Here is a 15,921-nt window from a genome sequence, read left to right as displayed (position 1 = left end):
TCACTGTGGACACATGCAGACTTGAATCTCAGAGGTTATCTAGTCCCAGATCTCCTTTCAGGCATCAGAAAACTGGGGTTTACCAAGGTTTACTTACATGCTTAGTGTCCCACAGCTCTTGTGACCAAAGGCATTTGCCTCTCACCTTCTAGCACATCGAGCTACCTGGTAGAGTGAGCATTTGAGTGCCATCTGTGCTGGTCTGACATTAATTTTTACAAATGGTCCATCTGAGAGATGACCCTGCTCTGTTGTCAAGGACTGGTCCGCAGCAGGAGGGGACACTCCCCTGGCTCTGAAGGACAATGATCAAGCTGCTTCAGAGCTTCCCCTCTTCCTGTCTGCAGCCCCCCACACAGCACAGGGGTGTCCCCAGGATGGAGGGCGTTGTTAAAGAGCAGGTTCTAGGAGTCAGAGACCTGGGTCCTGAGTGCTAACAAGGCTGGCTGCTTTGGAGAAGTTGTGTCACCTCTCTGGGCTCTGGTGAGCCATCTGTACTTGAAGGATGATACTGTTCCCCGCTCAGGTCGCTCTCAGGAACAGTTCTGGGACTGTGCAGATAACATATGAGACATCACTGGCGAGGCTGCGGATCAGTGACATGCGCTGGACACCATTATCACTTGTCACCCTCAGCCAGGGAAAGCCCAGCTTCCCGGGCGCACTGCTTCCCACAGCATGCCTTTCTGGCTGATGAAAGCTGAGTAAAGTTTAGTCCCTGGAAAGAAGCTATTTTATTTTTTAAATCAAGTTTGTAAAACCTTGCATGAGAAGCTCTTTTAGCTCCTGTGTTTGTTTGTTTGTTTTTTTATTATGTTACAGTACATCATTAGTTTTTGATGTCTTGTTCCATGATTCAGTGTTTGCGTAGAACTCCATGCCACCCCTGCCCTCCTTGATATCCACGACCGGACTCACCCATCCCCTCACCCCCTATACCTTCTGAAACCCTCAGTTTGTTTCCCAGAGTCCCCGGTCTCTCGTGGTTCGTCTCTCCCTTTGACTTCCCCCGCTTCATTTTTCCCTTCCTTCCCCTAATGTCCTCCATGCTGTGTTTTGGTTAATAACCAGTGAAGGCCAAAGTAAGGTCTACGCCCCTGTGTATGTAACTCATTTCCAGGGCCTACGTGCACCATCTTTGCTCTTCTGCCTGCCACGTGCACAGTTTGAAATTTGGCAGCTCATGTTCCTGCAAAATCACATTTCCCTTTGGGTCAACTTTATGCTCTACTCACGCTTCCCAGTGTCCGTTGAGCATCTGTGTGAGTCTGCTCTTCCTTCTTTACTTATGGAACGGAAAGCTCAGCCAAGCTCACATTCACACCTCCGAAGTATTGAGGCAGAGATTAACATTTTATATCAGAATAGATTTTATATCAACCATTTTATATCTGTTTTATATCAGCCATTTTTTATCAGAATAAAAGTTTTGGCAGAGATATTACTGAGGGATGGCTTTCTAATGTGTATCAAAATTACTTCTTCCTGTTTTCCAAGATGGTCTGGAACATCATTTAGATTAAATTTTGTCTTGGAGGAGGAAACTTTTATGGAAAGTCTCCGTAGGTGTCCGCCATGAATAGATTAAAAAAGAAGAAGGAAGAAAAAGAAAGAAAGAAAGGAAGGAAGAGAGGGAGGAAGGGAGGGAAAGGAGGGAGGGTAGGAAAGGGAGGGAGGGAGGGAGGAAGAAAACCCTAGAGGGCAGAAATGAGTTTTTCAGTCTTTTGCATACCTCATGTTCCATTTGCACCCCCAGTAAGTCTGTGAGCTCAGACCCTGTTTGCTGCAGGGAACAGTGAAACTTACTTGAAGCCTATGTTTTAGCTTTAAATTTTATGCAAATATTACATTTTACCTCACAGCATAGTCTGTATTATTAGAACCTAAAAATGATAGTTTCTATCCGAAAATGTTTGAGTGAAATTACCCCTCCAGGAAGGTAGGCCGTTTTACCTATGGCTGTGTACCCCAGATCCCCACAAGAACATGCCCAACTGGAAGAAGGGGAGGAGCTGGGTGAGCTACGGGCGTGTTTCAATCAAGACACGTTTCTAATTCACTCGCGAGGGCGACGATTCCCACCACACAGTTGTGGTGGAATCATGATGTCTGGTAACTGGAAGGGGTAATGAAAAGTATTATGGCTCATGCCCTTATGTCTTGAGGTGGGGAAAGTGGAGCCCAGAGAGGTTTAATGGCCTGGGGTCCCACAGCAGGTTTCAGTTTGACTTCGAGACAAACCGCTCTTTCTCCTTCTCATCTAGAAGATGAGCACTCGTCAGAGCTGGTGCGCATGGATCCCGGGGGTCTGCTCAGAATGCAGGTTCTGACCTGGCAGATCTGCGGTGGGGCCCGAGACTCTGCATTCCTGGCAAGCTCCCTGGTCATGCCAAGGCTGCAGCTCCGCAGTGCACACCTTGGTTCACAGGCTCTAGATCTTGACTCCCACGACTGCTTTGACTGTGGTGTGGATCAGTGCTGTAAAAGGCCCTCGAACGTGCCACCGTGACCGAGTCAGACTTTGCGTTGGCAGCTGTGCAGTGTCCAAGACGAGCAGACGTGGGGGAAGGTCATCTGCTTGAGCTTGCGCAGCAGGGGTGGAGTTGATTCGTTGGCCTGCCATGCATACGTCTTAGGCCAAAGCGAATCTGCTTCACCGTGCACCACAGAGTTAATAAGTCAGCCCACAACAAATGAAAACTGATCCTTATGAAATGAAAATAGCAGTAATTTATACTTAGAAACTGAGACTCTAGCAATGAAAAACTCTGGCCTCACTTAAGTTAGCACCTGTAATGTCTTATATAATGAGTATCTATCCCCCCAGATTGTGGGAATTTGCGCAGGCCAGTGCACATCAGAGTTCTCATTTCAACTTTAATTAACATGATATATCTTGGTGTGAATACCAAGTATTAGCAATTGTTAATAACCCAGTGGACTTATAAGTAGCCATAATTCTTCATAAAGAACTACGAAAGCCTATGAAATGGTATGCTTGTGGCCCATAAAAACATTTTAGAAAAGACATAACATTTTAGAAACAGTCCTCATTCTTTGAAAATCACTGCTAATGACTGCATTAAACAGAATGCTCTGGACCTCGTATAAATCCAGCCATATTCATTAGCCGTCACTGTACTTTTCCAAGCATCTGGTACTCTGATAAGAGCTTGTTTAATGAACATGGGATGATGGCTCTTTAGACCACAGTCCTGGCAGTGGGATGCAGCGTCTCATGGCTTGATTCTGATGTCTTCAAGGTTGCTCAGAAAGTGCTGAAGAATGCCAAGCAGGCATGCCAAAGACTAGGCCAGTACAGAATGCCATTTGCGTGGGCAGCAAGGTAAGGACAACATCTTCTATACGTTTGATATAGATACAGATATATGAAGAGAGGTATATAGATTGATAGGTCTATTCTGTTTATTGTTAAGAGACAAAGAGGATTTAAATGTGTAAAACTGAAAAATACAAAAGCCCCCTCCCTATCTGAACAATCCCTTAGTGGAGTCGCAGAGAGGAAAGGTGCTGGCTGGAGGAGAGCTGTGTGGGGACCGGTATCCCGGGCTCCCTCCACATGTCCCGAGGTCCCTCCACATGTCCCTCCACATGGGCAGCGGCCCGGGCAGAGGGAAGGGAGTGGGCTGTTGTGGCGGGGCAGCGGGGGGGAGGGGTGGTCCCTGCAGATCATCCTTAATTGTGAGCTCTGCTTCTGAAGCATTTCACTGTGTATGTTGTTCCCTAAGCACAAGCCATATGCTGGAAATGTTTTCTATGTAAATTGAGTTAGTTGTGTTCATCCTCATAAATGTCTTCTGTGTTTTTAGATAATGAGATTTCTGTTAGCTACATACAGCCAGTGGAATAATAATTGGCCTTCATGTGGAAACCAAAGTTAAGTTGTGGATTTATTTTGGCCTTTTGGAAACTCACTTTAGAAATGTTGTTTGGCTATTTCAGGACATTGTTTAAGGATGCATCTGGAAACCTTGACAAAAATGCGAGATTCTCTGCTCTTTACAGGCAAGATAGCAATAAGCTCTCCAATGATGACATGCTCAAGTTACTGGCAGACTTCCGGAAGTGAGTCTCAAAGCCTTTCTTGTTATTTGCACACCTGAGGGACAGAAGGTGTTTGGTGGGGATGGGGCGTGGGCCCCGCTCGAACGTCATAGGGCCAGTTGGGGGAGCATGGAACTTTGCCTCGTGTTCTTGGGAAGGAAGAAGAGATTTAAAATTGAAGGGCATCCTGGTTAATTTGAATTCTTCAAATGATGTTTTTGGTGGTGCTGTGGAGGGTGGTGTGAGGATAGAGATGAGCCTTCAGAGGAAGGAGACAGTGGAGGGACCACTGGCAGGAGATGGGAAAGGACTTGGCAAAGCTAGGATAAGTGGCAGAGGGAGAAGGGGACTAATTGGGGTCACATCAGGGGACCCACCATTCCTCTGTCTGGGGTTTCCGATTGGGTGAAGGGTGGAAGGAGAGAGCAGTGGACAGGTAGCGGTCTCAGATAAATAACCCCCAGGTTTCCGACCTGCACAATGGAGCGACTCAGGTACCATTACCTGAGTGGGCGATGGAAGGGAAGGACAGTACCCTACATAGTGCTTCCTGATTACAAGCATTGTTTGAGTGCTTTACCTATACCCATGAGCGTGTGCGTTTCCTAGAGCTGCCAAAACAAAGTGCCACAGACTGGGTGGCTTAAACCCACGGAAATGTCTTCCCTCGCAGTTCTGGAGGCTAGAACTCCAAAACCAAGACATTGGCAGGGCTGCACTTGCTCCAAAATCTGTGTGGGGGGAGGATCCTTCCTTGGTTCCTTCATCTCTGATGACCCCAGGCATTCCTCGGCTTGTGACGGCATCCGTCCAGTGACTGCCTCAGGCTCCCCATGGACGCCTTCCTGTGCGTTTCTGGTGTGTCCTTCTTCTAAAGGAACGTGTCATGCTGGATTAGGGCCAACCGCAGCGACTTCATCTTCTCTTGATTACATCTGGAAAGACCCTGCATCCATAGGTACCAGGGATTAGGACTTTAGCAGATGTGTTTGGGGATGCCGTTCAGCCCACAGCAAGGTGGAGAAGAGAGGCCAAGCAGTGGCTGGCGCAGCCCGGCTGAGAATCTTCTGTCACGGCGCTGTTTAGTGTTCCATCATAATGGGTTCACTTTGAAACTCACAAAACTGATTTCCTTTGCTAAGGACATTTCCTTTGCTAGGGACATAAAAACTTCAGACATTTTCTGGGAAAATTCTGTGAATGAGAAAGAACTGAGGGTATTAAAAAATAATGAAATGAAAAGAATGGCCAAGAGCCAGCCTCTAGTTATTCTGTACCATAGCACCTTTACCATCTTAGTTTTTTATTTGGGGGGAAAAAAACCCACGTGTCAAAGTAAAAATGTCACTTTGCTTAGAACTCAGGACTGGCTGTTAGAAGTCATTTTTGCCTTATTCTTACTTCTCTTCTGATTTTTCAAAATTCTAAATAGAACCATAATTAGCATTTCTTAAAAATGATTACTTACTAATAGTGAGTGTTATCATATACAACATGTCATCAAATAGTAATTATTGTCACGTTTCTCCCTTGCTTGTAGAACAAAAAGTCATCTTACTTTGTTTCGCTTTTTGAAAACTTTAGTCACCTTTAGTTAAATAGATGACAGTTTTCTTGCACTGGACTATCATGCAGTTCTTAATAATCACGACATTGGTCCAAATGTAATCACTTAGGAAGGTGTACACACTATATTGTTAAGGAAGTGAAAGTGTATCTGTGACCTCATTTTTGAGAAGAAAATATTTTACATATTTCTTTTTGTGTATAAATGAAGAAATGGATAGGCAAATAGCCAGCCAGATGGAAAGAGAGGGATATACACCAAAATGGCAGTCATGGTTGTCTCTGAGGGGTGGCTGTATAGGTGGCTTTTTTTTTTTTTTAAGATTTTATTTATTTATTTGACAGACAGAGATTACAAGTAGGCAGAGAGGCAGGCAGAGAGAGAGGAGGAAGCAGGCTCCCTGCTGAGCAGAGAGCCCGATGTGGGGCTCAATCCCAGGACTCTGAGATCATGACCTGAGCCGAAGGCAGAGGCTTTAACCCACTGAGCCACCCAGGCGCCCTATAGGTGGCTTTTCTCTTCTACCTTATGGCTTTCCGTGGTTTTACTTGGGCTTTTTTTTTTAACTTTTATTTTCATATTCTGACAAACAAACAATGGAGTTTCTTATGTGTGATGGAGGTTAGAAGCCCTATCAGAAGTTACATCTTACACTGACTAGCTTGAGATGGCTCTGGCCGGTGGTGGTGCTTTGGTGGTAGTCCCAGCTCACAGTTCTGGTCCTCAATGGAGGCCCAGGAGTAGGACCCTATGGGGTCTTTAATGAAAGAATGATCTGAACCAAGAGGCCATGGCCAGGCAGCAAACAGCATAGGCCTTCCCTGGTTCAGAGCCCGGCAGTGTTCTCCCCTGCACTCCGGGCCTTCATGGGCGTGCTCACGAGGAAGGCTCTTGTGGGAGGAGCATGGCCAGTGAGAGACTCAGAAACTGGCAAATAGGGGTGTGATGCTATCAGCATCCGAAGGTGCAGCTGTCATGGGGGGGCTTTGTCTTTCCTTCACAGCAAGAATCCGGAGAAATGCCCATGTCCATTCCCTCTGGTTTCCACAGTGGAATTAGGGAACCGGAGGTTTCCTTTTTCTTTTTCCTCTTTTTTTTTTTTTTTTTTTTTTTAAATCCTAGTATTGCTCTTTTCCTTTCCTATTTATTTATTTATTTTTACAAAGAATAATCCTGTGTCACTGGCCTGGGCACTAGCTTGGGTACAAAGCTATTGTTTCTGTTCCCATGATTGTCTCAAAGTGTCATTTAATAATGGATGGGAAAAATTTTCTCAAGCTGCCCCAGTCTTTAGAAAACAGCTGTCAAATCTTATAAGCCACTTCTCCCTTCCCCTCACAGTAATTACCAAGGGCTGTGTTCCAAGATTTAGTAAGAAAATGATTCTGTCAGATAAATGGTATTGCTGACATATATGCTTCCAGAAATATTTGTCTAAGAAGAAACACTTGGTATTTTATAATTGACTTGCTCATGGTGGTGCCTTTTCTAACTTCTGCAGGAAATCTGAAGGCATGAAGGTAAAGTATAAAAATAGAATGTTCCTTTTTAAATGTAAACTTTTTTTTTTTTTTTCTGGTGCGAAAAGGTGTTTTTATTAAAGCACAGAGACAGGGCTGTGGGCAAGAAGAGCTGCCTAAGTGTAACCCTTAGTCAATACTACCATGTTGGGTAGTTTAGTTAATAATGTTATTCGGGTTTGTGCATGAGACTTCATATATGTCTTCATCTGTACCTTTGTGTGCTTTGTGTCCAGATTTGATGTTCCGACCTCCATTTCCCTCTGGTGACACTGTGCTCAAGCCAGGTGGGGCTACTTGCCTTTCTCTTAAGCGACTGGGCACTTTCACCCCACCACACTTTGCCCTCTGCCTAAATCATGTTCTCTTCCACTTTGGCTCTCCGAGGGACCCCTACTCCTCTTTTGGAGTCCAGTCTGTATCTGTAACTCATGTCCATGTTGGGAGACCTGGGGCAGGTCATGCGCCTTCTCAGCTTGAATCTCCTCTTCTTTTTAAGGGGGAACCCTCATAGCCCTTGTAATCCTACAGCTGTGGGGGGAATAAAGGAAAACGGATGGCAGGGTGATTTCTCTCACCGAGAAGACTCACCTCATCCCTTTCCTTCTCAGTACACTAGACACTGGCCTTCCCATGGAGGTTTGCACACCCTGGATGGAAGTGCTTCTTAACATGTCTTGTTGAGGACGGGAATCATCATACCGTGTTTGTGTTCTGTCTATGGTGCTCAGTTGAGCATGTGTTGTACCACCGTAAGCACTTGGTGAATGGTTATTGAACTATCTCATAGACGTCAGTTCAGTGATTTCTTTTCAACAAAAATATCTCAAATTTCTTTCAATGGCATATACATTTTTTAAGTGACTCCAAAGCTTTTAGGGACTACAGGAGACCCAAGCACGCCTGTATTGCCGGTCAGTCACTTTAATGGGTCAGGACAGACAGTAGAGAAGGGGGAACCAGGCAGCAGAAACAAAGGTGAGGACACCCAGCCTGTTGGCATGGGATGACTGCTGGTTTGTAATACTCTCCCTGCCTCTGGGGATTGTTGAGCAGTTGTATGGGCAATGGGAAGAGAAAAAACCTTTTCTTTTCCTAAGAGCGAGAGTGAGCCTCATTCCTAACTTCATATGTATACAAAAGTTCCCAAATTCCAGATACCCTACATGTGTCTACTGTATACATTTTTTAAATGAAGTTTTAGGATGGGTTTTCCTGCTCAAGTATTTTAAGTTTTACATGGAATATATATATACTTTACAGATTTAAACAAAATCTAATCCCAGTCACAAGAGAATCCGCTTTGTGTAACACCCACACACCCACCACCACCACTTTGCAAATGCATGTAAAAAAGCCAGTAGAATTTCTGTTGTTTGTAGGTTTTGATGTCTGATAAGCCACGTTCCATAAAACCCCTAAACTTCTGAAGTAAGTTGAACATTATATTTAAAAAACTAAGCTTCCACAAAGCCCATGTGCCGTGTGGTGTGGAACTAAGCTCAGATCTGTGCTTTCTTGGAAATGCGTGGACATAATGCCTCTGTAGAACTAGCAGCCAGAAGCAGAAGCTCTCAGCAGAGGGAAGAAACCAAATGAGGAATAAGTATAGTCAGACAGAGAAGGAAATAACACATTATACAGAGAGTTCCAGCAAAGATTGTTGAATTGAAATTTGTTGCTTAGCAATCCAGTTCTCACAAGTTCATATGAGGATGATGTCAGAGGGATAGAAAGAGTGGTGAAGAAGGTACCGACCCATTTATGGGCGGAAGTAACTGGGAAGGGGTGAGAAAGATGACATCCCTGAATACTCATATTTGGAATATTCTTTGTAATAAACAGAGTACTTGTGACTCGGACGCAGTTACAGCTTCAGCGGTATCTCTGAGATTTGTGGGACGCCGTGTGTTGTGGTATGTGGGCAGCGTTGAGTTGTTTGGAGGAAGAGGTGGAGCAAGGCAGTATATGTCGGGAAAATTTAACACTGCACAGAAACCCATGGGTCTCAGGGTTGGTGTCCCTTGAGCAGCTTTGTGTGAAGCTGAGAGGGGCTCCGACAGTGTATCATCTGGGGAGCATGCAGTGGGTGGGAGACCCGCGACAGCTCCCAGGAAGTTGATTGTCAAAGGCACAGTCTTCCTGCGAGTAGCAAAGAATATTGTGTTTTTGAACAAATCACACAGTGGGCACAGGGGCAAGCTGTAGGGGTGATGCCGGGCTATCCCTGGACATCTTTTGGCCAGAACTCATTTTAACTGAAGTCGGAATGTGTGGGAAGATTGTTGACTTCCCTTCCTGATCGTGATCTCTCTCAGGATTTCAAGGAATTGCTCATTTAAACTCAGATACAAACAAAAGACAAGCGGAAAGGAGAGAAACACTAGGAGAAAGTGATTCTGGAAGTTGGAGCTGGCAGTAGGCAAAGATGAATGAGCTCAGCATGGTCTGTGGTCATAAGGATAAGAATTTAAGACTGTGGGGGGCACCTGGGTGGTGCAGTCAGTTAAGCATTCAGCTCTTGGTTTTCGCTCAGGTCATGATCTCAGGGCTGTGAGGTCAAGCCCTGCATCAGGCTCTGCGTTCGGCGAAGCGTCTGCTTGGGGTTCTCTCTCCCTCTCTCTCTGCCCCTCTGCTCATGCACATGCTTTCTCCTCTCTAAAATAAATAAATAAATCATTAAAAAAAAAATAAAGGAAAGAATTTAAGACTGTTAGGAAGTCCTGGTGCAGGTGAACAATATCCCAGGATAGACAAGACATGTTACCTGCAAGGCTGCTTATCAGGTAACAGGAGCTAGGATAGGAACTTTTCAAAAATAGGAATAAAACGAAATGCAGAATCTGTAGGCCAGTGAGCTTTGATGTTTTCTGGCAGCGTTTAAAAAGACATCATTAAACAGGTGGCTTACGAAGAACCACGAGGCAGCATTCTGTTTTCTAGGAATAAGCCATGTCATGTTGCACTAGTCGTCCTAACCACATTTCTGCTCTTCTCTTTCTAATTGGGTTGTGGAACTGATACCACAGAGGAGTGCAAAGCCTCTGACAAGTACGTATTATGCTGACGTCCTGGGAACCAGTCAGAGAAGTGTAGCATGCATGAGTGGACAGTTCCACTGCTGGAATAACCAGATGCCAGGACGGGTGATGAGTAGGCTAGTGGTGAGCTTCTAGAGGCTTGAGAAGGAACCTGTTCTTGGCCGTATTCTGTGCCGTGTCATCCTCAGTGACTTTTTGAGAATGTAACTTGCTGATGAAATGCCTTCATGACATCAAGCTATTAGGAATACCTAATACTTGAGATGTTAGAATCTGGACTTAGGAGGGTTTGATCAACTAGAAATGGCTCAAATGTAAAAGAGTGCAATTTCCTCAAGGCAAAAAATCAAATCCTGTTCTGAGTTCCCAAAAAACATAATTATATGAATTCAGGATGGAGAAAGATAGCATGATAGTAAAGCATATGGAAAAAGATTCAGGGATTTTAGGTGATTTAAATGTAATGTACATCACCAGGGTGGTGTGACTACCACAAAATAATAGGATTTGGCTACATGAGTAGAAGCATGTATTATTCAAAACCAGACAGCTGCTCAATCCCTACCTGGTCAGACCTTCCTAGGCCTACTGTGTGCAGTTTGGGCACCTTGATATAAATGGAACATTCTTCTAGGGGGAAATGACACTGGAGGAAGGCCCAAAAGAGCTGGAAAATGGCATATGTCAGCAAGGTGTGGTTGCTGTTTGTAGATGGTTGAAAGGTGTTACATGGCGAAGTGTAATCAGGTCCCTTGGAGAGGGGAAGTTCCAGAGAGGCGAAGTGAGGAAGAGCAGCCTAGGTGTCACAATGGCTGTGTCGAAGTCTCCTTCCAACTGGGAAAGGTTGATGCGGTAGGAGTTCTTGTCAGGAGTGTCACAGAGGGCTTTCTGGGACTGGACTATTAGACCAGATACAAACACCAGCCATTTCCCTGTGCACCTACTTTGTGTCCCGCGTTTCATTGGACACGGGAGCCTAAGACAGCTTCCAGCTCTGTATTGTCACAACTCGAGCCAAGAATGGGGGTGAGGATGGAGTGGTTCACAGAGATGGTAGATCTTGCCCATATTCTTACCTAGATTTGTGCAGCCTAACATGGGAGCCACTGGCCACAGCGGACTACTGAACATGAGAAATACAGCAGCTCCAAACTGAGACGAGCTGTGAGTGTAGAACATTCTGGATTGAGAGAATTAGAATAACGTCTTATACTGATTATCTATTGAAATAGTAACACTTGGGATAAATTGGGTCAAATAAAATATCTTCTTTTTTTTAAAATTTATTTATTTTAAAATTTTTAAAATTTCTTTTCAGTGTACCAGAATTCATTGTTTTTCTTAAAACTAATTTTACCTGTTTCTTTTTACCTTTTAAGATGTGGCTTCTAGAAGGTTTAAAATTACTTTTGTGGCTCATGTTATATTTCTCTGGGAAGTGCTGCCCTGGGATTTAGGTTTTAGAGCTAACCTAACTTACAGACATGTGGTTTTTCTCTTCTTTTGCTCCTAGACCTGAGAAGATGGCAAAGCTCCCAGTGATTTTGGGCAATCTAGACATTACGATCGATAATGTTGCCTCAGACTTTCCTAGTAAGTGTAAGTTCTCTGTAACAACCAGAGAAAATGTTGCTTGACTTTTACTTCAATTTGTTTGTTTTTAATTTTCCAGATTATGTCAATTCATCTTATATCCCCATGAAGCAATTTGAAACCTGTAGTAAAACTCCAGTGACATTTGAAGTAGAAGAGTTTGTGCCCTGCATACCCAAACACACTCAGCCTTACACCATCTACAACAATCACCTTTATGTTTATCCAAAGTACTTGAAATACGACAGTCAAAAGTCTTTCGCCAAGGTGAGTGCAAAGGTCGAGGTTTCCGTTTTGGTATCAAACTCTCTCGGGTTTTGGCTTCTCCTGTTCTCTTATAAATACATATTCTGGCTTTTTGTTTCATTTTCTTTTTCCTTTTTTCTTTAAATATTGCTGCAGGCCAGAAATATTGCTATTTGCGTTGAATTCAAAGATTCAGATGAGGAAGACTCTCAGCCTCTGAAGGTTTGTTTTTTTATGTATGTTTGCATTTTTCCATTTTATTTTATTTTATTTTATTTTTAAAGATTTTATTTATTTATTTGACAGAGAGAGAGAAAGATCACAGGTAGGCAGAGAGGCAGACAGAGAGAGAGGGGGAAACAGGCTCCCTACTAAGCAGAGAGCCCAATGCGGGGCTCGATCCCAGGACCCTGAGACCATGACCTGAGCCGAAAGCAGAGGCTTAACCCACTGAGCCACCCAGGCGCCCCCATTTTTCCATTTTAAAAATGGACCTGCATGGTATTGTACAACTAAAGGAATTTAGCACATTATAATCAACAGACATAAAAATATTGTGAGTTCACAATATTTAACCACATTGGCTGAACTTTATAGACTGTGGAGTAATTGTGTTCTTGCTCCTCATTGATTGTTTCTATTTAATTACACTCTTTAGGGATGAAGGTTTCTTATGTATGTTCAGTTCAGTAAACATATCATGTCTTACTATGAGCCCGGCTTTGTGTGGGTGCTAAGAATTATATTAGTAAGATTGGTAACAGAAATAATAATAAAAATAGATTGATATTTATTATTATAGTAATAATAATAGTAATAAATCTTTGGTGGTGTTTACTGAATGCTTATTATAGTGCAGTCTCTGAACTTAGAGCCTTATAGGTATTAAACTCCTTTAATTCTCCTAACAGTATTTTTTAGATGAGACTAAAGCACAGAATTTAAATAAGTTGCTTTCGGCGATCCATTAGTGGAAGCACTGTGCAAACCCGGGTAGTCTGGCTCCATGTTCTTTACTATGACTATGTGGAAATGACTTTCCAAGAAGGGAAGGAGACAAAGATGCAAAGAAGAATATAATAATAGTTTTTGCCCTCAAGAAATTCACGGCTTAGGGGGAAAGGTAGTCATGGAGAAAAAGCTCCTGGCACATAGAAATGGTTTGTTGTCCAAACTGAATAATTAGTACAAAAAATGCTGAGGGGACACAGAGGATGGAATTAATCATTTCTTGATGGACACATGGGAGTTCGGTGCCCGCAGAAGGGAAGGTCATTCAGACAGAGGGATTGTATGAGTGCAGGTGTGGAGCTGTGAAAGGGACCTGTGGACAGGTTACCACAGGACAGGTGTGTGTGCTGGGGGGAGGGAGGTGGTACTGGCGGTTGGACTGGAGGGTGGGTTGGACCCAGGAGAAAGGGGGCTGAAGGCTCTGGAGCCTCCTAGGTGGAAGAAATCTACAACACACCAGAGTTTAATTTCTGACTGTGTTCATTAAATACTGGTGTCTTTCTTCGCTAACTCTTACTTTAGTGCATTTATGGCAGACCTGGCGGGCCCGTGTTCACAAGAAGTGCTTTTGCTGCAGTTTTACACCATCACCAAAACCCCGAATTTTATGATGAGGTAAGCGAGGAGGTTTTCAAGGGAAAATCCAGTTAACCAGTCTTAAGGAAAACTCTAAGTTCTTTGCTTAGTAAAGTAAAAACCAAGAGAAAGTGCATACTATACTGAAATTACAGTGCTAGAACTAAAGATTGGAGCATTTATTTTACATCATCTTTTCTAATTACAAACATAACATTCACTCTAAAAACTTGGAAAATGCAGATAATAGAAAAGAAAAAGTCAAAATCTCTGCTGTTACTACCACAATTAATATTCTGACATATTTTCTTACAGATTCATACTTAAGTGTAGTTATGTTTGTCAGACCTGAGAATCTTTCTTTCTCATTATTGGGTTTCTTTATGATAGAATGATGGGGTAGGTTTCTTTATGGTAGAATGATAGGGTAGCTCATTGAAAATACCCTATGAATCTTTCTTTGAAATGTTCTATCCTGGTTTTTCATTGTGCCGTTGCTGTGTTAAGCTAGTGCAGTGGTTGATGTCATGGTTTCCAGTTCTTTCTAGAGTTGAAATACTAACTCTTCCTTCCGTTTCTGGTTGGTGAATGTTTTTGTCTGCTCGGGCTACTGTAACGAAATACCACAGACTGGGTGCATGGTAAACAGTGGATGTTTGCACTCACGGTCCTGGAGGATGAAGTTGTAGGTCAGGATGCGAGCATGGCCGGGTGAGGGCCATCTCCCTCCTGGTCACAGACTTCTCAACTGTACCCTCAAATGGTGGACAGTTGGGGGGGGTCCTCTGTTGGATCTCTTGTAAGAGCATTCATCCCACTCATGGCCTAATCACCCCAAAGACCCCACCTCCAAATACCATCACCTTGCAGGGGGGGTTAGGATTTCAACATATAAATTGGGGGGGCACACATTCAGCCTGTAACAGTGTATTGTGGATCCATTTCTTTAGCACAGTTTCTGTTCTCTCACTTCTTTAACTGCAAATGTTAGTATCAGTTTGGAAACCAAACCGACGCTTGTGCTTTGGGTGCCATGTGTGGCTGCTTTCATCAAGAATTTTCATTTTAAGATATTAAAAAGGTAGTTATTTTGTCTTCCTTGCAGATTAAAATAGAACTGCCTACCCAGCTGCACGAAAAGCACCACTTGCTGTTCACATTCTTCCATGTCAGCTGTGATAATTCAAGTAAAGGCAGCACAAAGAAGAGGGATGGTGTCGAAACACAAGGTTTGGGATTTCATCATTACCTTGATCATTCATAACTTATGTATTAGGTTCTCAAGTTTTATTTTGATTCTGAGCCCTCATCCTCTTGAGGAATTTTTATTTTTATTTTTTTTTTAGGATTTTATTAATTTGAGAGCCAGAGGGAAGAGAGAGAGTTGGGGGAGGGGGAGGGACAAGCAGGCTCCCCGCTGAGCACGGAGCCCAGTACAGGACTTCCTCCCAGGACCTGTAGATCTTGACCGGAGCGGATGTCAGACGCTTACTGAGTCACCCAGGGGCTCCCCTTTCCGGAGTTTTTGATGAAGTTTGTGAAGGTAGCTTATATAAATTGTTTTAAAAGATCATTTTAGAATTGTAATCCCAAAGAGGCCAAAGTACATTGTAGACAATGTTCTGCAGAGACTAGTTCAGGGCCTTAAAGATCCGGCAGCTGAGTAGCACTGACTTTCCTTCATACGTTTTCGAATACCTACAGTGAAGTTTTTTGTGCTTTGTTTCAACAGTTGGATATTCCTGGCTTCCCCTCCTGAAGGATGGAAGAGTGGTAACCAGTGAACAGCAGGTTCCCGTCTCAGCCAATCTCCCGTCTGGCTACCTTGGCTACCAGGAGCTTGGGATGGGCCGGGTATAGGACTTTAAGATTTATTTATCCCACTACTTTCAGAAAACATGAAAAATCAACGAAAGCAACAGTAACACAAAAAAGCACACAGTGTTTTTGCTGGTCCCAACATTTTGGTTTTAGTTACTCATTTTCAAGTAAACATAGGCCGGTGGAAGGCAGTGCTCTCGAGAGCACAAATTTAGAATTACGGTTTGGGCATTGTAGAAGCCCTGAACTAGCAGCATCTCAGCAGGGCAATGGAGATGTGGAGACGCTGGATGACGTAAGAGTTTTTCACTGCAAACTGGCCATGCTCAAACAGGGATGTGTTCTGAGAGTCACACCAAGTATTAGGAATTGTCTCTAGCTTAGAGGAAGTCAGGGTAGCCCGTTCTGATACATTTCTGATTCAGAAAAGCCTGGATTTTCTTAGATTTCTCTAATTGGTTAGTTGGTTTTGCATTTTTTA

General features: G+C 43.6%; 1 protein-coding gene across 30 annotated transcripts in view; it reads left to right on the top strand.

Moving 5' to 3' along the window:
• DOCK9 (dedicator of cytokinesis 9) overlaps nucleotides 1-15,921 on the top strand; it is a 282,088-nt gene that overhangs the window by 179,278 nt on the left and 86,889 nt on the right. For all 30 annotated transcript variants that reach the window (XM_047720303.1, XM_047720297.1, XM_047720295.1 and 27 more), the window contains exons 14-21: nucleotides 3,264-3,346; nucleotides 3,964-4,086; nucleotides 11,707-11,786; nucleotides 11,866-12,053; nucleotides 12,189-12,254; nucleotides 13,566-13,658; nucleotides 14,725-14,848; nucleotides 15,352-15,473. In XM_047720303.1, coding sequence (XP_047576259.1) covers nucleotides 3,264-3,346; nucleotides 3,964-4,086; nucleotides 11,707-11,786; nucleotides 11,866-12,053; nucleotides 12,189-12,254; nucleotides 13,566-13,658; nucleotides 14,725-14,848; nucleotides 15,352-15,473 — 879 coding nt within the window. The remainder of the gene's footprint in view (nucleotides 1-3,263; nucleotides 3,347-3,963; nucleotides 4,087-11,706; nucleotides 11,787-11,865; nucleotides 12,054-12,188; nucleotides 12,255-13,565; nucleotides 13,659-14,724; nucleotides 14,849-15,351; nucleotides 15,474-15,921) is intronic.

This window comes from Lutra lutra, chromosome 3 (assembly GCF_902655055.1).
Source record: "Lutra lutra chromosome 3, mLutLut1.2, whole genome shotgun sequence".
NCBI lineage: Eukaryota > Metazoa > Chordata > Mammalia > Carnivora > Mustelidae > Lutra > Lutra lutra.
The sequence above is the reverse complement of the archived record's forward strand: the minus strand, read 5'-3'. Positions and strand labels throughout refer to the sequence as shown.